At 41.7% G+C, this 21,926-nt stretch overlaps 3 protein-coding genes and 1 long non-coding RNA gene across 5 annotated transcripts; 2 read left to right on the top strand and 2 right to left on the bottom strand.

Annotated features, from left to right (window-relative positions):
* The first annotated feature begins 950 nt into the window (after positions 1–950).
* On the top strand, positions 951–7,768 carry LOC111222554 (protein LBH-like). Of its 2 annotated transcripts, XR_002665140.1 has the most exons (5): positions 951–1,312; positions 5,052–5,127; positions 5,362–5,659; positions 6,552–6,681; positions 7,133–7,768. XR_002665140.1 is itself a non-coding variant. In XM_022746326.1 (4 exons), exons 2-4 carry the CDS (start codon positions 5,056–5,058, stop codon positions 6,620–6,622), a joined length of 441 nt encoding a protein of 146 aa, XP_022602047.1. In that variant the 5' UTR covers positions 951–1,312; positions 5,052–5,055; the 3' UTR covers positions 6,623–7,768. The 2 variants fall into 2 exon arrangements, 1 of the variants encoding a protein (XP_022602047.1); XM_022746326.1 differs by having other exon boundaries at positions 6,552–7,768.
* A 1,191-nt stretch (positions 7,769–8,959) lies between these two features.
* LOC111222557 (C5a anaphylatoxin chemotactic receptor 1-like) lies at positions 8,960–11,150 on the top strand. The gene is made up of 2 exons (XM_022746331.1): positions 8,960–8,997; positions 9,268–11,150. The coding sequence occupies exon 2, from the start codon at positions 9,280–9,282 to the stop codon at positions 10,327–10,329; it is 1,050 nt and encodes a 349-aa protein (XP_022602052.1). The 5' UTR covers positions 8,960–8,997; positions 9,268–9,279; the 3' UTR covers positions 10,330–11,150.
* Positions 11,151–13,132: 1,982 nt separating this feature from the next.
* On the bottom strand, positions 13,133–21,839 carry dact3 (dishevelled binding antagonist of beta catenin 3). Its single transcript, XM_022746335.1, has 4 exons — positions 21,609–21,839; positions 15,799–15,931; positions 15,374–15,484; positions 13,133–14,687 (listed from the first exon to the last, which is right to left on the bottom strand). Exons 1-4 carry the CDS (start codon positions 21,837–21,839, stop codon positions 13,183–13,185), a joined length of 1,980 nt encoding a protein of 659 aa, XP_022602056.1. The 3' UTR covers positions 13,133–13,182.
* Positions 15,396–21,636, bottom strand: LOC111222558. Its single transcript, XR_002665141.1, has 3 exons — positions 21,609–21,636; positions 15,799–15,931; positions 15,396–15,484 (listed from the first exon to the last, which is right to left on the bottom strand). It is a non-coding gene; the product is annotated as an uncharacterized LOC111222558 (long non-coding RNA).
* Positions 21,840–21,926: the final 87 nt, after the last annotated feature.

Raw genomic sequence — 21,926 nt, 5'->3', positions numbered from 1 at the left:
CTACATGTCATGACAATTTCTGTTTGACATACCAATCTCATCTGCATCAAATAATGTCTTAACATGTCATTTAAAACCTGATGTTATCTAACTTAATGCCAGGATTAAGATGTCAGTATATATTTTGTTTGGACACATTGGAAAGTCTGAAATGCAGTAATTGGGTGAACGCAACAACCACATAAATCTGCATGCACTTGAGTTAAGAGGAAGCACTGATCGTCCAGCACAGGCTGAGTGCAAAAATATGTCTTCAGTTTTCAATCTTTCATTCAATGGAATCCACAGTTCTGGAGAAGCAGGACGCCCTTCGTGTTACAACAGCTCCTTTACTACCTTATGCCATATATAGCCTGCTGACTTAGCCCACAGAGGAGATTACACACTGCTGCTAACAGTGCTCTGTCTGTTTAGCAATAGTTGGTGCCTGTTATATATATATATATACAGTATATATATATATATCTTTCCCCTCCCCACCCCTGAGCCCTTGATCCCTAGGCTAATTCCATGAATCGTCCAAATCTAAATCCACTCATGGGGCAACAGCACACACAGTTGGAAAGACATGGAGAGAGACAGAGAGAGAGAGAAAGAGAGAGAAATAGATAGCGGAGCAATAGACTGAATGGGATAGAAAGGAGCTAATATTAAGTTGTTCAGCAATTCTCCATAACTATTTTGTGAGTAGTAATACTCCGCTTTAGTCAATTTAGCCTCCATCAACAGTGAGGCCATGTGCCATCTGTGTGCCCTTTATGTGTTTCCTTACAGATGCACCCGCGACCCAGTGTGCCAACTCATCAGAGGAGACTGTCAAGCCTGGCTGACGTCACCCATCCAGCCTCTGTAATCGAAAGAGACGTTAATCCCGCTCCTCTCCAAAGCCTGGGAGTGGGTGGGGTGGGACAGGGAGGGATAATGAGAGAGACATGAGGAAGGAAGTTGGATTCAGGAGACTAGGGAGCGCATGCAGGCTTTGGGCTAGCAGGCAGACTCAGTACTGATCCGGACAAGTGAGACAGGTGCTGTCCTGATTGACAAAGGAAACCAGGCACACCTCCACCTCTTGATCCTCTGGTAAACTTCTGGGATACCTGAGGGTTTTTAGGAACCCCCCCCCCCATCCAGGCTTCGCCCTGGAGGCCAAAAGCCTCGTTGAGGGCTCTGAGGAGGGGGAATGCTGTGGGAGCTGCTCCCCTCCCCCTGCGTCCCCACTCGTGTCACCTGTACTCACTGTGGAGGAGCCAGGCTTCACCACTGTGGAGCTGTGCCAAGATGGAGAAGACATCTGCCTGACTGCATCTGAAGGGTAAGAGCCTACTGAAGTTTATGTGTGTATTTTAGACACAAATATGATTCACACTTGCAAGAATTAAAGATTTTTCTGAGGCTGAATTTCCCTATGATAGTGCATCACACACCTCTAATCTATAATCTTCTGTGTGTGTGTGTGTGTGTGTGTGTGTGTGTGTGTGTGTGGAAAGTACTGTGCGTTAGCATAATAACAAGAAAACATAACTGCTCTGAGAGGTCCCCACAAAAAAAGGCCAATCTACAAAATGTAAAAGAGCTGCGATAAATCAGGAAAACACAAAATGTCATCAGCACCATTTCATTTAGTTCCTTTGAACAGCATGTTACAAGGAAACTGCTGTATCACAAATTTTATATCTTTCATAGTGATAGTTGACCGGTCATGGGTTCCTGTTCCAGATGACACTAATCTTAGTTTCATCCTGTTTAGATTGAAGTCAGGCATTGGTTTCACCTAGAAGACATCTAAGTTTTGCAATAGACAATTTGCAATTTCACATTTTGGCTTGTGCTCATTACAGAAATATGAAATCTTATTTTTATCTACAGATAATGTTAAAATGTGATTTGTAAGGCTTGTGAGTTTAACTCAACATTTAATTGAGGTCTTTATCTTTCCTTCAGTAGTTTGGGATTTACAAACCAGCCTTAATCATACAATTTATAGTACTTTATCTTATTTTAGAGGGAGAATTTTTTTGGCATGAAAAACACAGTACGTTCCACAAACAAAGACTGATTGTTGACTGAGCTAAAACGTGCAGGTGTTTAGAGGGAGTGTATATGAGGGGGATTACATGGAGGTTAAGCTTCTTCATCATAATAGCTGCTGAAAGTTTCCATCCCAGGTGGCAAACAAACAGCTTAGCGCGACACAGTTGTCAGCAGCATAATATCAGATATTGAATTGTAGGGCTGCACACATTCACAAGTAGGTCAAAAATGATAGCATCCTCCCAAAGCTGATCCTATTTAGACGAGAACAGGGTGCCCTCGTTTTGACGGCTGTGCAAACTGGCTTAGTGTTTCCTCATTTGTCATATTGTACAATGAACATACGCATGTTGATTAGAAACAGCCAGTCTGAAATCTATCAAATTCAAGCGGTCTGAAAGAAAGACACATCGGCTAAAATCAATTTGAGTGAGAGAGAGGAAGAAGGAAAGAGAGAGAGAGAGAGAGAGAGAGAGAGGGGTGGGGGGTGAGAGAGAAATCCACTGATGAAATCTGATGCAATTTTTGACATTCTCAATTGTTGAACTAGAATTTTTTTCCCTCTGATTAATCCATTTAAATGAAACTGAAGCCCTTGTTGCTGTCAGACACAATCCAGTATTTATTTTAAAACAAATGTGAGACACTTTTAGCCCATGTTTGCAGCTGGTGATCTGAACAGTCACAGTTAAACTGATCTTTAACATACTATTGACTTACTACTTGAGCTGAAGCTTATTGAATATTTCTCAAACTTGCTTCTGTTGTTGCTTAACTTCTGTTGTGGCTTAATTTCTATTGGCACATAATTTGCATTTTGCATTTGTTGTTGCTTTAGCATTCATGTTGTGGCTTTCGCATTGTGTTGACCTGTCTTGGTCCTCATAGTTAAATGCTAACATCAGAATGCAAAAATGACACTGACAATGTGAACGTGCAGATGTTTAGGAAATGAAAAGTTCACAACATCTACCATCTTAGTTCAGTGTGTTAGCATGCTAACATTTACTAATTAGCACTGAACACAAAGTAGCTATACAGCAGAGGCTGATGGAATATCATTAGATTTGACCTGAGCAGCTGTGAGATTTGCTCAGGTGATTATATCTTTTCAAAGTAAAAGCCTCTCCTTTACTTCATTAATATATACCCATGCTTTAATTTGTATGCTCAGTGTCTATATCCATCATGTGCGGTATATCCAAGGCAGCATACACATCTGCTTTATATTTACATCCTTTCCTGCTCGACATCCTCTTGTTCACTGCCAAAAACTCAACACCGCATTTCCAGGAAAGATTCACAAGCACTTTCAAAATAGTTTGATTTTTCACTTATTGATATGTTATTAATGTTATTGATGCTTCTGCTGGCAAATACCAAAAAATACCCGATAGAGAGTCTAAAACAGAAAGACTAGAGATTAAATCTGTCTTTAAACGGAAAATAAATTAAAGAGTGAGTGAGATTTAACAGATTGTGTCATTACACCAGGCCCCTGGATGAAAACAAACCCTGATTGGTACTTACGGAGAGAGAGCAGACACTGAGACATAGTGGGAAAACGAGAGAGGGAGCAGGAGAGAGGGATAAAAAGAGGATTCAGACAGATCCTCAGTTCTTCTTAATCCTCCCATCGGCTCTTCTGCATAAACAGATTGAGGTTGGATATGGACACAGGCTCATGCATATATCTGAAACAAGTGAGAACTTTATGTATACTGCAGGCTGTGATTCCAACTTACAGGATCAGGGCTTAACTAAAAGAAAATGGGTGACTTTGGTTTTTGAAGGTAATGTCTTGGTCTGCAAATAGTGGCTGAGAAATGACACATCAAAGGCCTTTGCTGTTAAGGCTCACGGCCATTTGTAAGAGCTGACTGAGCCAAAGCAGTGCATTTATTCTGCCAGGCTCACAGTAAAAAAATTAAATATGAGGGTCAAATGACATAATCCATTCTGGTATCAAACCTTATTTGAGTTCTGCTCTAATCTGGAGTATGAGTGTGTTTCAGTGTGTATGTGTGTATTAGGAGACTTACACACTTGCACATAGTCACCTAATTCAAATAGTCAGACCAACTTTGGCCAATGAGATGTAGGACAGAAAATCTCCGACCAACCAAAAGGCAAAAGGAGACTTTGGATGCTTTGATACAACTGTAAATCAGCTATGTCACATGGGGCATGAGGAGGGCATGACAGATTTGTTTTTGATAGAAAACTGGATGAAGTGATGTCATCTAGTGCAACTGAATGTCAGACTGTGGCCCTCAGTGCTGTGGACAACTCATAGAGACATGTAAAAGTGAGGGTTACAAGGCCATGTAAGCAGCCAAGAGGCCAAATTTTCTTTTTTTAATGTAGGGCCACATCGCATATTGTCAGATGGAAGATTGTTTGCATTTGTTGTAATGTTTTAGGTGGGAAACATAATTCATCTAACAAATGCTGGAGATGCGCAAAGTATGTTTTTGACAAGCAAATAATCATTTAGAGAAGCACAGGACCCGAGAGTGATAAAATCAATGTCATGACATCTTTTATTCAAAACTTTGGAGAAAATTTGTTTCTAAAGGAACTGAATATGAATTAGTATGAAGTTCCCTCCAAAACCGATACTAGATTTATAAATGAATTCTAATTCTATTGTTGCAATAAAATGTATTTTAACAACTTTCTGAATGGGATTTCTAAGAGTTTCTGCAGAGTTTCCTAAGGTTACCTAATTGGTTTTAATGGGATTTTAAGGAGGTTCCTAAAGTCTTATCAAGTCTGCATTTGTAAAGTAAAATGATTTAGAAAACTTGGCTTATGTGGTTCTAAGACAAATTCCAATACTATGTAGTTCTGCAAAACTTGCTCACAACATACAAAGAGAGTCATGAGACAGGCATTAGATGTGTGAAAAGGAAGTGGATGCTAATACGGGTTACATGCTGAGAATGGCACTAGTTCTTTTATAGTGCTTGTATATTTCTAGTTTCTGTTCTATTCTGATTATGGCAATGTCTCTGCAGAGGGATGGAGGAGATGAGTGGTCAAGATCCAATCTGTGAAGACATGCAAAGGAAAGACCAAAGATTGCCATTCCAGGTATGTTCCATCACCATTCTGCGACCACACTTGTTCAAATAATTATTGAATTCATCACATCTAGACAATATAAAAACAGGTTTGTCTCAAAATGCTTGACAGAAGGGACACAAACGCTGATAAAAACAGGGATTAAAAACTGTGAGACACAATAAGTGTGTGTGTATGTGTGTGTGTGTGTGTTTGACTTTGTCCACTCACTTCTCAGTCAGCTCTTCCACCTTTTTCCCCCAGATCTTCCCTGACCCTGTCGAGGTTGTCCTGGGCCCAGAGACCTCCTTGAACAGCCTGGACCAGGACCATGGGAAGGAGCGTCTGCCCTCCATCGTGGTGGAACCCACAGAAGTGAGCGAGGTGGAGAGTGGAGAGCTGCGCTGGCCTCCAGAGAACATGGACATGGAGGAAGACGAGGAGGACCTGTTCTTAGAGCAGTGCATCCCCCCAGCTAACATCGCAGACTGGGGAGACGAGGAGGAAGAGGATGAGGAGACATCAGTTATACTGAACCAGCAGCAAGGCTTGACACTAATTGGTGAGATGAACATATTGTCATACTCACCCACTTTACACTCACCAATGAGATTAACAAGTCTTTTTAAACATCTTAATGCTCTGTTTGGATGTATTGAGTTTGGTAGGTCATGTCAACCTTTAAATGCATATGCCTTTAGAAGAGATCTTTAACTTAGAAAACTCCCTAAAACAGCCCTGAAACAACACTTATTTTCAGATTCCCATCCCATTAAAAAATATATTTTTAACAGAAAAAACAACCAGAAATAGCTAAGTCAGCATTTTTGTGCCACCTCGGATCTCTAATTTTGGTGGGAATATGTGTGTGTATATGTGTGTGAACTACTACCCAGACAGCATGCTTTTAGCAACCACAATACACAAGCTACTGCTTTCAGACCTGGAAAGCCTATAGAAAACTGTTAGCAATGTGCTAGTAACGTTTGCCAAGTACACATGCACATCCTGATTTTGTTTTAAAAAAAATAGGGTTTTGATATATTATACTCTTTGGTTGCTTGGGAATGTTATGTTCATATGAACAGGGAAAACATATAAAGTAGCCAAACCAAGTCAACACCTTGGAGAATTTCTAAACCTGACTCTATAAGCTCAGTTACTTTGAAAAATAAACATTTACAAAAAAGAGACAAAACACCATATTGATTCTATTGCTTAACTTTGCATTTTTAAATGACAGCTACCCAGAATTAATGATTTTAGTTTTCAAATTTTCCATGCTGTCAGCTCAAAAACCTGATTGGACTGACTGTGGACCTCTAAGGGAGTTAATATTGAAAATGCAGGCTGTACACGTTCTAAGCTGTATTGTGCAATGTACAGTAAAAGCCAAAAGTTTGATGTTAAATGTTTAAAAAACAAAAAGACAGTGTAATTTTTTTTTTCTGCAGACCTTCAGTCAGATGCCTTTCGAGATGACACTCCCACACTTCCACCGAGCAGTGCTCCGGCCCTCAACTGACTTAACCCCTAAGACCTCTGCACCTCTGATGACACAGTGAGGAAACATCCCGCTATCAAGTATGTCAACATCTATGACAAAACATAGCAACCGGGACTTTGACATTCAAAGTGTGAACTGAAAACCAATGTCATTGATACACAGCTACATGGCAACTGTGAAATTTATGCTCTCATTTATATGAGTGCGTCCAAGAAAAGCCATATACATGCCTGCACATGAGAACACGAACAGGGACGTAAATACACAAACGCACATTCTCTGACACTCAAAAGTCAGCTCGCTGACGCTGGTGATAGAGAGTTGAGCAACATGGTGTCTTTACAGGTTTTTAAATGTTAGGGAAAATTTTGCTGACGCTGTGACTTTGTGTTTCATTTCCCCCTTTATTTCCTAATTTTAAGGGCTCAGTGATGTCATAAGGCAAAGAATACATGTTGGCATGGCAAGAAATTTTCTTTAGTTTGTGTTTTGTTCATTATCGATACTTCACTTTCGTCTCTGACACAGATAACAGCCTGTACGTGAATTAACATCATTGATCATCGTTCTCATCATCACTGGTGACATCTGAGGACATTTACTTGGTTATATCCTCATTATGTACAGTATTTGTTAAAGTGCTGTAAAGTGTGTTGGCTGTTCTCTGGATTGACTTACTGTTTTTGCTCTTTGTTGAATTTGTTGAGCACTGTAAGCTGTGGTTTTTTAAAACTGGTCACAGTGGTTTCCCTGGTCACGTTCTGTTGAGGCATCATTTAATTTGAATTTTCTCACAAAGGCAGCCATTTCATCAGGATCAGATTTCTCATTTGACACATAATGTGAATAACAAATACAGACAAATGTTGTAATCCTTAAAATCAGCATTTTCCAAAAGGTTCCGTAAATCACTGCTCATTCTTATAACCTTGGATTGGACATTTGTTTTGTTTGTCATGTGTATTTAACAAAAAAAGGAAGGCAGCTCTAGGCAGCTTTTCATCACAACAGCTGTAGATGCTACTGAGAATTGTATTTGTGTAATAATGCTCTAATTTGTGTGTAGGATAATTTGTGAATAACTTGTATATATGAAAAAGTTGTTGTGTTACTGTAAAATGATTATTATGGACTTGACAATAAAGCATAATTGTCCCATTAATACAGGAGAGGATTTGTGGATGCTGAAGGTTTATATCACTTTTTTTTTGCCAAATAGAAAATACTGCCTAATAAATTAATCTCTGAAACAATACATGATCTTGGACATGAACATTACTCAATGCAAACTGTGGAAAGTAGGCCTATATTGAAAACCATCTACAAACTCTCACAGACTGCCTCATTTTTGCTTTTGTTTCAAACAGTTAGCAGCAAGGCTTGACACTAATTGGTGAGATGAACATGTTGTCATACTCACCCACTTTACACTCACCAGTGAGATTAACAAGTCTTTAAACATCCTAATGCTCTGTTTGGATGTGTTGAGTTTGGTAGATCATGTCAACCTGTAAATGCATATGCCTTTAGAAGAGATCATTAACTTAGAAAACACCCTAAAACAGCCCTGAAACAACACTTATTTTTAGATTCCCATCCCATTAAAAAATATATTTTTAACAGAAAAAACGACCAGCAATAGCTAAATCAGCATTTTCGGTTCTCTAATTTTGGTGCGAATATATATGTGTATATGTGCGTGTGAACTACTACCCAACAACGATACATAAACTACTGCTTTCAGACCTGGAAAGCCTATAGAAAACTGTTAGCAATGTGCTAGTAACATTTGCCAAGTACACATGCACATCCTGATTTCAAACAGTTTTGTTCATCCTCATGTTTTATTTAGAGGTGACAGAAACAAGATAAGATTAACTTGATCGATCCCTTGCAGGCAAACTGAAGTGTCAGTTAGATTAAAGAGTAAAATTTTCTATCTATCTATCTATCTATCTATCTATCTATCTATCTATCTATCTATCTATCTATCTATATAGACCTACTAAGAGAAGGGTCTCTAATCATTAAAATAAATAAAATAAAAACATGAAATGCACCTTTTAATTTTAGCTTGTCATGTTATATTTAAAGAAACAGCATCATGTTTATGAATTTATTGTCTGATGCCACATGAATTGTGGAATTGTGTTCATAATTTTTTACTTTATCTGGTAAATAATTTTATTACATTTTATTCTTAAATAAATTTTCCTCCCAAGAAAAACTGCATGTCTAAACTCACGGACAACTTGTAGTCTAGAAAAGAATCTTGTGAAAGTGTCTTGGGTGTGTGCATGAGGGATGGGAGTGTATAAAACACATGAAAAGCAGAACAGCTCCATAACTTCCTATTAGCAGTGTGAGCGCAACATCAACAGGCCACTGAAACTGTAAGTTGAAATATTACCAAAATTACGTTTTAATTTTTGTAACTAGACTAACATATTTTAAATAGGATAATTCAACTCAGGTTTTTTTTGAGATGTGATCAAATTTTAAATTACAGTATAAATCACGCAGCTATTACCTGTATTTGTTTTACAAGATATCTCACATCAGATTAATCTATATTGTTGGCTATCTACTTATAATGTCAATTCAAGCTTGATACTAAATGTGATATATTATATTAATATATTTTTTCTATTTTTCATCTACAGCTTGAACCAACCATGAAATTCGATGACTATGAGAATATGAACGACAGTTTTTTAACTGACTTTAATTACACACTGCCTGTGTTTCCTACTGATAATTTCACCCCTGAGATCCAACCGGTCCAGATAGTGGCTCTGGTCTTCTATGGGCTTGTGTTCTTGCTGGGTGTTCCTGGAAATGCTCTGGTGGTGTGGGTGACAGGCTTCTGCATGCAACGCTCTGTCACTTCCCTATGGTTCCTCAACCTCGCCCTGGCCGATCTTCTGTGCTGCCTCTCTATCCCTCTGCTCATGGTCCCTTTAACCCACGATGATCACTGGCACTTTGGCCCGCTGGCCTGCACACTGGTAAAGGGTATGTTTTACCTGGTGATGTACTGCAGTGTCCTGCAGCTGGTTATGATCAGCGTGGATCGCTGGTTGATGGTCAGCAGACCCGTTTGGTGCCAGAACAACAGACGACCAAAGCAGGCTGCCTGTGGGTGTGTTGCTGTGTGGTGCCTGGCTCTGATAGGCAGCATCCCCCAGTTTGTCTACACCAAGGAGATCGAAGCAGGTGAAGACAAGCGAGAGTGCCTGACGGTGAACACTGAATTCAGTGCTTGGGTGGTCACCTCCTTCCGCTTCTTCCTGGGATTCTTACTCCCTTTCCTGGTTATTGTAACCTGTCACTGGGTGGTGTACAGGAGAGCAGAGCATGGACTGTCACGTGGTCGGACCCGTTCTAAGAGAACATTGAGGGTCATCGCCGCCGTGGTACTGAGCTTCTTCTTGTGCTGGCTACCTCTCCACATTATAGACTTCCTCCTTTTGATTTTCCGTCGACATTCCGATCACAGCCCAAATATTTACCTGGCACACATTTTAGCACTCTGCCTGGCGTATTTCAACAGCTGCCTCAACCCACTGCTGTATGTGTGTCTGGGCCGAGGCTTTAAAGACAGTATGAACCGCTCTCTGCGCAACATGCTCCACTTCATCAGCGAGGACCCTACGACCAGGATGAGCATCGCCACCACTGATACAAAGAGCTCCAGCAATGGAAAGGAAATGACAAAAATCTGATCATGTATTGGCTTTGTCTTCACTATTCTCACATTACTCCTGTCATTCAAGCTGATGTTAGGAAGTGCTGCTTAACAGGAGTGAACTCTCCTTACTCTCTTCTCTGAGCTTGGATAACCACTGGGTTTCACCATAAACCATCAGTGTTTTTACAATTAATCCTGTGTAAATCATTTTAAGATGGTCCACCATAAGGAATGTAAATAAAAATGTAAGTAAGTCTTCAACATCTGATTAAACGGAATTTATGTTTTATAATTAGTTAAAATTATCTTGTGAGTTTTGAAGATGTAAAATCAGCTTAGCTCACTCAACTAAACTAAAGTTCAATAAACCTAAGACATTAAGCTGAATCAATAACTGTTCAGTCACACTCACAATTATTAATGTCAGGTTTGTACAGTTAGTACAAAGATAACGTGTGAGGCTGCTCCCAGTGATTCTGTTCAAATCTAAGTGTACTGGACTAGGGACTAAATTTCAAACCAACCTTCATCATTATTTTTATTATCATCAAAAGAAACAACCAGGACTTATCCTAACATGTATTACAGACACAGCAAGTTTCTATCATGTATGCTTTCTTCATAATACAAAAAAGAGGGGTATCAGGAGTGATTTAACACTCAAACAATGCATGCTAGGAGGTCTGCTAATATGATATAAAAGAAGTTCATCCATTCAATTCATCATTTCAAGTTAAACAACTTAAAGTTTGAAGAACTAATGTGCACATGTTCTGAGGTGGTCTGAAATAAAAACTAGTAATTTTAAGTTGAAATAACAAATAATAAATATAATTAATAAACTTGTATATTTTACTCAAAGTTCATGAAAAAAACTTTTTGCTGCCATGCCATGCAAAGATGTTGATATGACTGCTGGCAGATTGCAAGTCAGGAAATATTGGCTAATCTGCAATGTGACTTGACACTTCTGTTTTTGCTCACCATGTACAGATTATCTCATGTCAGATCTCTGCTGTGTGTGTGTTCGTTCGTGTGTGTGTGTGTGTGTGTGTGTGTGTGTGTTGGCGCGCGAATTTGTGGTCAGAAATTATAGACTGACATTTAATGAACATTATATCAAATAAACAATTCATAATTTGTTCTTATAACACACATGCACACAGATTTGATTACATGCTTGTTTAACAGTAAATTTACCAGTGAGTTATGCCAACAATGAACCACAAGAGGGAGCTAACACTCTAATCTCTAACTGGCCCATGTGCAAAATATGGTCAATAAAAGACAGCAGATATGGACTAAAGGAGAGATTGAACAGGTAAAATGAGCTTTAGTCATTTTGTCAAATAAATGCACTTCAGACAAATGCAGAAGTCTATGAAATGTAAAATAATTTTTACTCTGTATTTTTTCTCAAATTGCCTATAGCTATTTATGATCTTTTAGAATGATCTTATTGTTCAAGCACCACAAATTTAAGAACAAATAAAATAATAAAAATGTGTTAATGTACCAAAATTAAGAGTGAAATTGGCTTTATTTAAAAACTACATTCATTCCAAACAAGGCCACATGATGGTATATACAAAAACATACATATTTACAAGAATGAGTTAGTCTGTGTCCCTGTGTCAATGAATTTGTGCACTTAAACATACTGTATATCCATGCATGTACACTGGTCCCTAACTATGGCCTCTAAAGCCCATTCCTGACTCACAGGTCTGTTTATTTGTGCTCAGTGGCCCCAAAAGCAGCTGGCTGGAGAAGAGAGGCAGTGGACAGTTCACTTGAGCATGAATCCACATTTTATAAGGAGGCAGAACTGAGCACGATGAACAATAACGATAAAGGGATATACACCTATTCCCTGCTCAAAGATTAGGCATAATTAGGCTATGAAGTTTGAGACTGTGGGAAAACTTGTAGACCATTACACATTTGTCCACTCCTGCACTGATGAGAGATATTTCTCTAGGATGCTGGCTGAGAGCAGGACAACTCCCTGCCGTAAAGCTTCAAGTCTTACCACACATTAGTAATGCTTTATTTGATGGCTCTGTAATTTCCAAATCCTAATAACTTCTAGATCATTTCCGAGATGTTTTCCCGGAAAGAGCGATGTAATTTGGTACTGATCTGAGGGAAAATGGAGACAGTGTTCAAATAATATGATGAGACTTTTAGTTTCCAATAACATTCAATTGACTATTCAGTAAATATTTTATTGGGTTTAAGTTGAGCTTTTCTTTTGAGGAAATTCCCTGTGATTAGTACCAAATTACATTGTACTCACAAGAAACCAATTACAGCAAATTTACCCAAATTTCTTAGAAAAGCCGGTGCCATAAAATCTAATTTCTAGAGTTTTGGTATTTAGCAAGACTTGAAGCTTTTGACAATGTATTGGTCAGACTGTCATAATATCAGCTGTGTAGACCTGTGTATGGCCAACTAGGAATTAATCAACCATAAATTGATGATTAATTAACTCTAAGGCCAAGAGACATCGAGAAAAAAATGGCAGTGTATTCAGTCATGTAGCTTCAGTGCGGTCCATGTCAACACAGTGTAACTTGGCATCACATCAATTATCATCAATTAGAGCAGGATAATGCTCATTAGTCTAGCGTCTGATGGTCGTCAGGTACAAGATAAAATCAACCAGATACTACAGACAGGAGATCTCTAGCAGATCTTTAATCATGCCAATTAATGTAAGCATCTCTCGCTAAGTACATACTGTAATTAGAGGTAGGTAGAGTATAAAGACTGGATTGGTTAGTTAACATATGACTGTGACCAAAAGTAGCAGCCACAATGTTGCTCTGAGAATGGCTTTACAACACAGTAGGAAAGATTTAAAACAGGTTTGATCATGTCCTCATACAGTGGTCATGACTTTGAGGGACCCTGAGCGGAATCTGAGGATCTTCTTCTTGAGAGCATGAGAGGCTTTGATCTTGACAAAGGCTTTTGGTTGAGAGGGAGCACTGGCAGTGGCCTGTGGTGAAGGTGACGATGAGGAGGATGTAGAGGCAAGGCGTGGTGGCAGCTGCTGAGGCCATACCAGCCCCCCACTCTCATCTGAGTCACTGGACAGTGAGCTGGAGGCTGGGGAATACACCTCACTCATGCTGGACTCGGACTCGGCGGGGGCAGCACCAGTGTAGCCCTCCTCTCCCTGACAGAGAGGTGCTCTCTCCTGAAAGTCTGGGTGCCAGCGTTCGGTGTGCTGCTGCTGGTGGTAGTTCTGGGGTTGCGAATGGGGACATGAGTGACCATGGCGAGTTTTTCGGGGTGGTCGTCTAGGTGCCTGCACTGCACGGATTTCCCCCTCATCCTGGCTGAGCTCCAGGTTGGAGCACCAGCGTTGGCTGTGGCCGTTGTTGCCCACCTGCGGTCCAGTGACCTGGCATTGGCTCTGAGCAAGATCTCCTCTGCTCTGGTGCCTTTCAGTGGTGCTGTACCTGCGCTCAGGCAGCCCTCGTTGGCTCAGGAGGCTGTTTTCTGAGTGGGATCGATTGGTTTTTCCGCTTGATTTCTTGGCTCTCTGTCGCTCGTTGTTGTTCTTCTTAGAGGTTCTAGACTTGGAACTGGGGTGCTCAGGAGAGGCGACAGCTCGGTTGGGCTTAGGTTGCTCAGGGTTGTAGTGTCTGGGGGAGCGCACAGGGGCATGGCAAGCTTGTCCAGGGATATACTGAGCACTTACTAAATTGTGCTTGTGATGAATAGGGGGCTGTGGATGTAGATAATGCTGGGGGGATGTGGGTTCACAACAAAGGTCAAGAGCCCCAACACCACAGTTGGGGTCCAGGGAGGGCAGAGGTGATGGTAGCCTCTCAGCCAGAGAGTGTGGCCTGGACTGGGGGTAGGGCAGAGCCAGATAACAGTCCTCCTCCAAAGATGGGGTCTCTCCTCCACAGGCCTCCCCCTCTAGCTGGTCACAACCCCAATTCTGGCTCGTAGGGTTTGCCAAAAGGTCAATGTGGGGCTGAAGATGGGGGTCAGGAAGGCGTTGCTCTGTCGTAAGAGAAGGAGTTCTCCTGTGTAGGGAGCTGTGTCCAGAGGCACTGCAATATGGGGGGTCGGGGCTCAGGGTGGTGCGAGGCTGACACGGTCGTGGTGAGAGGGTGTTACGATGGATGAGACTTAGGATGTAATTCTCTACCCTCAAAGCCTGCTGGTAGTCCTCCTCAGTGACCTGGTCTTCTTCAAGCTGCTGCTGCCAGGCTTGGTTGGCTCCATTAGGGTCCCACTGCCAGGTGTCCACTACTGTGCCCTCCTCAGCGATGCCCTCCAGAGGTGGGTAAGGGGCAGAGAAAGAGCGGGGAAGGGTGGTGCGCAGGACTGGCATATCCACTTCCACATTCACCATGATGGGGTCTCCTAATTACAGAAAACATGACTGTTGTAGGCCAAGCTGCAGACGCACATTTACAGTCCTGTACCCAAATAACATATATATAAATTAAACAAGCATTCCATCATAAGTTTAGTTTGGTTGATGAGATCAGTTTCATTTTTGGACAAGTTTTGCCTGGGACTCAATAGTGTATACAGCATAAACCCCCAACTACACTCTAGAATACATGCATAACACAATAGGTCAATATGGGTGTGTAGTTAGGGTCTTAATGCTTAATGTCACTTCTAATCTATACCTTGGTGCACATATGCTTTCCTTCAATGGAATATTAAAGCTTATAAAACAGTATGTTTACATAGCTGTGGTGTTTGCAGCTTTTTCTTTCCACTCGATCTTCACCCCATTTCCTGATTCTCTGGCTTCGAACTACGGATATAATGGCAAGTCAGTAGATGCCAGAGAAGAATAACAAATCTACCATCTTTTTTTCACTTTACAAAAAGGAAAAGAATAGATGAATAAATGCTGTGATTAAGTAAGTTGGCTTTTAATGCCAAATTGCTAAAATTATGTGCTAAAATTTTGACTGCTGCACTTACATACGGAACAAGAATATTCTATGCGTCTGTTGCTACTTCTGAGAATGCATGTGTGCGCAAGTTTAACTGTACCTCAGGCTTTCCAGATCTGCTAATTTTTTTCTTACCCACAGACTTTGGCCTGTCGTTGGTGTAAGCCCAGGACGAGACAGTCTCTGCAGGCTCGGTGGAACAAGACCTTCCTTTTGGCGACTGACCCTCACTCGACTCATAGAAACCTAAGGAAAAGCGCAGTTAGAGGGAGAAGAGATGACTATCTCATTCATTATAGCTCACTGACCATTCCAGTTGTCTAAAAATATGTTGCTTGACCCAGGCAGTGTCTTACCGCATTTCACAAATAGACCACAAAACCAAATTTCAAGCAAGTGGAGCATGAACAAACAATAAGAGCAGAAATAAATTACAAAGTCTTGGCAGGCATACAGGATTTCACAAAGCAAAGAAAAAAGTTGTTGAAAGTGAGCAAATCACATAATGTGCACATTTAGAAAAGCATTAGGAAAATAAGTTTTAAAACACTGGGAAGTACCAGAACTCGGCCGACTGTCGCCTGTGTCTCCTTGAGCGCCATCATAAGAGCCATCGTCTGTGTCGATCCTCAGTTCTCCCACCTGCTGTTCCAGCGCCTGCATCAGGCCCCATGGGGAACTCTGGAGAGCACTCTGAAACACAAATACACACTCATGCATTCAGACTGTTTTGTTGCTGTCGGTGTTTGATTGCGCTGCTTTGAGAAGTAATTCTTAAGTAGACGGTAAGAGGCAAAAATCAGCGATTTCAACAACAAGGCAAAAATTTTCAAACAGACTTTGCAGTCAAATTACTAGTTTGCAGAATTCCTAATGGCAGACACACAGCTGTGATTCCTTCACTGCTTGTTTCTCCAGCTGTATGCCAGCTCTCATTTAGTTTGACACCGATTATCATCTGTCACCTGTTGAGATAAGCTCTGAAATTGGTATTCTAGTGTTCAGAATTTGTGAATAGATGAGTTGAATTTATCTCCAGAATACAACAGTGAAGCACAAAAGAATTAATGTTGTATTAGCTGCATTATGTTATCAACTAATGACTTAATTTGAGAGAGTAACTGTCATTTCAGTTTGTGCAAGGATTTTTTTCTACCTTTGTCTCAGCCAACGGTGATAAAAAATGGTCCAAATGATTTAACACAAAATGTCAAAACAGATTAAGCCACAACTTAAAATGTACACTCTCTTTCACTAGTTACTAAAATAAGAATGTGGCCATCACGGGTCACCACTGTGCACAGCATCCCTATCTGTCAGTGGGCTCTCTTATGTAAGCAAACTTAAGCAGTCAGTTGGAACATGAATAATTCAAGGGTCTGTGAAGGGTTGGGGGATGTTTTTTCATGGGGGGACACGCACGCACGCACGCACGCACGCGCGCGCGCACACACACACACACACACACACAGACAAATGTGCTTGTTTATACAGCTCAGATAAACACAGCAAAAGAACAGATAACGTGAACTCAACATAAGAACTTGTTTTCAATCCTCTGCTGATTATATTAATTCCCACATCTGCTAAACTTCAACGGAAAATGACTTGATTTCATTACATTATAGTCAAAATTGGTTCTCATAAAGACAAAAGGACTATGCACATGCACACGCACTGGTAAGACATTGGACATACTAGTTCTGCCAGCGAGACAATTTGCGCCAGTCTCGTGTCAACATCTTCTGACACTTGTACTAACATCTGCAGACACTAGCACGCAAGCTTGTTTGCATGGTTTAACACATACACAGCCTGCACACACACATACAAACCTGCACGCATGCACAAAAGCGTTTCATTTTGTCATTTGTAGAAGTGATAGGCGTACTGTTGACACTCAAGGCTCATTAAGAGACTTCATTACAACAAGATTGAGCATGTCCTCATACCAAGGTGACACTTTTTACATTACAAACCTTCTATGATGGAGCACCCTGTCAGACATCTGCTACAGTCCCATCCACTTCTTTTGTACATCTGTGTGTCTGTGCCAATAAAACACTGCCTATGGAAATGTAGGGAGATCCTTTTGGGGGTGGGGGTGGGGGGTGGGCTATGTGCAGAATAGCTGATGCAAATCATTGGAAAGCACTGTTACTGTCATACTGGTAGAGTCTTCTCAGCCATGTCAGCACCAAGGCTGTAGGGATAACAAAGTCAGCCTGACTGTCGGTCAGTCCACCACTGAAATAACGCTATTACTATTTGATGGATTGCCATGAAATTTTTATTTTTATTTTTTTACAGACATTCATGGTGCCCAGAAAACATAACCTACCGACTTTGATGACCCCCGACTTTTCCTGTAGCGCCACCATGAGGTTGATGGATAACCTTTGGTACATTCAAGTTCCCCTCAAGATGAACTGTAATGACTTTAGTGAACCTCTCAACTTTTCCTCTGTCAATTTTCCTGGACAAAATTCCATTACTCCGCCTCCATAGCTCAGGCTTAAGAAAGATTGCATGTGTTTGACTCTTAAAACTGTTATGTTCAAGAGAAAAATTCCTATAGAAACAGGAAACTTGGCTGTACGATCCCTGAGCATGAACTTCTTGGTCATTTGCTCCAATCAGTGCTTGAACTATGACTCCTTTGTCCTGCAGACTAAATGTGGTCATAATGCAAGTGCTGCTGAGGGGCAATTGACCCAAGCTAACCTATGCTTCCCACACAACCTCTTCACCCCAAACCCTGTCATTTCTTTTGTCTCGACAAGGGTGCTTATTGTCCCACTATAAACAAAGCATTAGCATCACTACATCAATATGGTTTTGTGTGGCAGTAATGAAGAGTAGGGAGCTTTGTTTCAGATACTGGCGTGGGGTAAAGACATAGCTGGAAGGAGGAGAGGCTATTGGAAATCAATTCAATCAATGATGCTGTTTCACTCAATTGATTGCTTGCTGCCTCTTTTTGGCCATGCCCGCAAATGAACACACATACAGACACTGTGGAACCCAAGGTGCTGCTTATTAAATTATAATGCTGCAGACAGCAAGCAGACCTTTGTGGACGAACGGACCAACCTAACACAATAGTAGTGTGGCTTTGGTGACGGTATGGCTCTATTATTAATAGTCTCACACTGGTTCTCTGACACTCTGCACACTGTATCATTACTGTTTTACTGCATCCTCTGCCCGAGGCTGATGGGGGATGGGGAAGAAGAGGACACTGTGCAGCCACCCTCACCTAGCCATTAAGCTGTGACACACTGGCTGTGCAACACATCCGCTCTTTGAGAGAAACAGACTGACCAGCAGGAGATTCCAGGATAGTATAACTGATTTCTTATTGATATCACCTGTTAGAGCCACTGAGGAGTGGAGATGAATAGTGGAAGACAGAAAAAAATAAGAGGGATGGTACAGAGACATTACAATTTTGCCATCCAAGAGTTTTTCAACCAGGGAGAGTGAAAAAAGATATAGAGAAAAGAGATCTGTAGACTAGAACCCCAACCAGTCACTGACAGACGCCACTAGGATACAGAAATCTATGGGACAAGGCGCACAAGGCATGAAGCTGCACTGCTGGACCCTCTATAATTAAAGCTATGTTGTGACTGGCTCCACACAGACAGGGCTGTGGGAGGCCGGAAACACACACACACACGCACACACACACACACACACACACACACACACACACACACAAGAAACCCTGCCCCCAGTTCCACCACTCGACTGAACTACTGATCCCTTTTTTCTTCACTCACATACACAAACACACACACAGGTGCACACACGGCGTTAAAAAAAAATCCCAATAGTAAATGGCATTCATCAGCCTGCTCTGACTCCATGGTTAGTGCAGTGTGGCTTATGGGCAGGGCAGCAGTGTGGGTTGGCTGTGAATGGAGTCTCTAAAGAGAGACGTGCACAAGGCTGTGCTCATGTGACTGACAGCTGTGGGACCATCTCATGTTTTTTTCTGCTTGCATATGTGTATTGGACAACCTGGTTTCTCATTGTGGATGTGTATTTGCCTATATATTTTCTGAAGCTCATTTGCCCATTTGCCTGTTTGCACAAAGAAGCCAAAGAACGCTAAGACGTTTGAGTTTTTATGTCTGTGTGGGAGAACAAAGCAGAGGAAACCATGCAGTGATCCATTTGAGTGATCAGTCACTGCTAAGTAGACCAACAGTGCTGTACTCTCACTAATGACAGGCTGCTGTCTTAACACAAGGACACACACAACCTGATCGATGATGAGTCAGTGCTTCAGCAAAGGCACAAAACAAAAGAAAGCCTATGGCACACACATGCACACATATGCTTTCACACACACTTTTTGCATGTGCCTGTAAACACACATGCACAATCACATTATTTAAATCCAATATGTCAATTCATAACATTCAGAGTAATTTTCAAATTCCTCTTAATATTAAACAAGTCTAACTTCAGACCACCGAAGGTTTCCCAGAGCAAACACTCCTCCACACAGATGGATGCAAGTATGTCACACATTCATACACAATTCATCTATTCTCCTCTACTTTCTCCAAACACACACAGCAGGGTAGCTGAGAGGGAGGTCAGAGCTTCATGCTTTCCCAGCTGCTGCCTGGCGTCCCACAGCTGTCAACACCTTCCACACCACACACTGTATCCATGAGAAAAGGCCTCTGAGCCAGTCTGGGGCCACATGTTCAAGGCAACTACATGCACACACAGGCACACACACGCACACACTGGCAGTCTCAAGGGTCAGCTGTTTCTGTGTCACACTGTGAACTATGCATTTTGGAGACTTTAACCTACATGGAAGATGAGATTGGGGGATTTGGCTCGGACACAGATGGTGACCTGATATTATGAAGACTCAATTTGAGACTTCAATTAGAGTCCTGTCAGAGAAAAATATCCTCCGAGGAATTTCCTGTGTAATTACACACACGCTTGGATAAGCGGAACAGTTAATAAACATCGATCCGAAGACGCCTTACTGCAGAAAAGGAAAAAAAGGGAGAAATATGCGGCGCTGTGGGGAAACCCGTGCCACTTCTTCGCTGGCCTTGAAAAATGACCACAAAAAGTGTGGGGGATGAGAAGCCAGGCTGAAAGCTGACAGCTTCGCCAACACCAGGGAAAATGAATTTTAAGACGTGTGTGTGGCACAGTGGAAACACTTGACCTATGGGTTAATATACAAACTGGTTTTGTAAATAGCATAATCTTTGTTTTCTTTCAGGACTCATTAAGGCAAAGATAGAGCTTAGTGCCCATACCATGGCATAGGCTACCCGAAATGACGCCAGCGTACAAGGCCACCTATTCGCCTTATCCTCTAGCAGGGGCCTCGATCGGCATCATTAGTATTCTGCTCCATATGCGCCTATTGTTAGGCCCCCGGCGGAGGAGAAGGAGGGAGGGTGGCAGGGGGAGAAGGAGGTGTGAAGAGGAGGCGGCTGATTTAATTTCTTTTTCACTCTCTTTAATAATGGCTTCCTATTGTAGCAATGTTGAGACAACTTGCGGGCTGCGCAAGAGCAGCAAGAAAAGTCCCACACCCCAGAATTAAACTTATACAGCATTACGAAAAATACAGTCAAATACACAGTAAATGCCATACTGTTCAGAGGTGGCTCAGCGGTGCGTAAAACTTTATACTGGAGATGCTGATGTCGGCTAACGCTGTCACACCCAAACTTTTATTTGCCTCGCTTAACCCAGTTTTTTTTTAATTCTCATGTTAATGCTGGCACCGTTGCGTCACAGCGGAACGTATTTGTCGCAACTTCGGCAGAGCTCTGCACAAGAAAAGCCACGACAATTATAACATAAAAATGTTAGCTGCAACAGCAACACACAAGATGAAAGAATAAGTCATCCTTTTATGATCTGTTGAGAGCACAAATAAGAGCTTGTTAAGTGGTAAAACCTACTAAAGTCCATGATGAGGGAACAATGGGCCATTAAATAGTGGGTCTGTGCCACAGACGACGGGTGCTCCACCCCCTGATTTCGTTACCACAGGCATAAATCTCAGCCTAAAGCACAGAAACGCATTACAGCCTTTCAAATAGAGACCCTATTAATCAAGTTGAGTAACTTTTTTTGCAGATAGAGGTCACGTATAAACAAAAGACGCAGCCCAAACCAAGAGTCCATGCAACGGTCAAGCGGATTACAATGAGGATACGCTGTAAAGGCTATTATATTCAAAACTATGTACATGGAAGGGGTAAAGTGGGGTTCAGCACAGGGTGGGGTAATATGGTTCGAGCCAACATGGAAGGGCTGCCGGAATCCAAACATGTAGTAGCCTAAAAGACACTCAATATAAACTTCTTACCAGCTGACGCCTAAGTGTCAAGTTTTCCTGCCCCCAGCTGCTGAAACAAGCCAGCTCTCCCGTGGAACTGTCCTGGGGCAGGGGGTCTCCCAGAGCCAGCGCCCCCAGCACGAGACACTCCTGCCTCTGCTTGCGGAGCTCCAGCTCACACAGCCCGGCCAGACTCGCCTCCAGGCGCTCTTTGGTCCGACTGCGCTCCACAGTCACCGGGAACGAGAACGCACGGTGCATGACCCCGAAAAAATCCCAGGATTATCTGCACAATAAAAGCTAATTATTTCCCTTATTTCGTATTTCGTGTTCCCGATTGCCCCAGAT

This window comes from Seriola dumerili, unplaced genomic scaffold (assembly GCF_002260705.1).
Source record: "Seriola dumerili isolate Sdu_G_001 unplaced genomic scaffold, Sdu_1.0 BDQW01000102.1, whole genome shotgun sequence".
NCBI lineage: Eukaryota > Metazoa > Chordata > Actinopteri > Carangiformes > Carangidae > Seriola > Seriola dumerili.
Note: the sequence above shows the minus strand (reverse complement) of the source record. Positions and strands in the feature narration are given on the sequence as shown.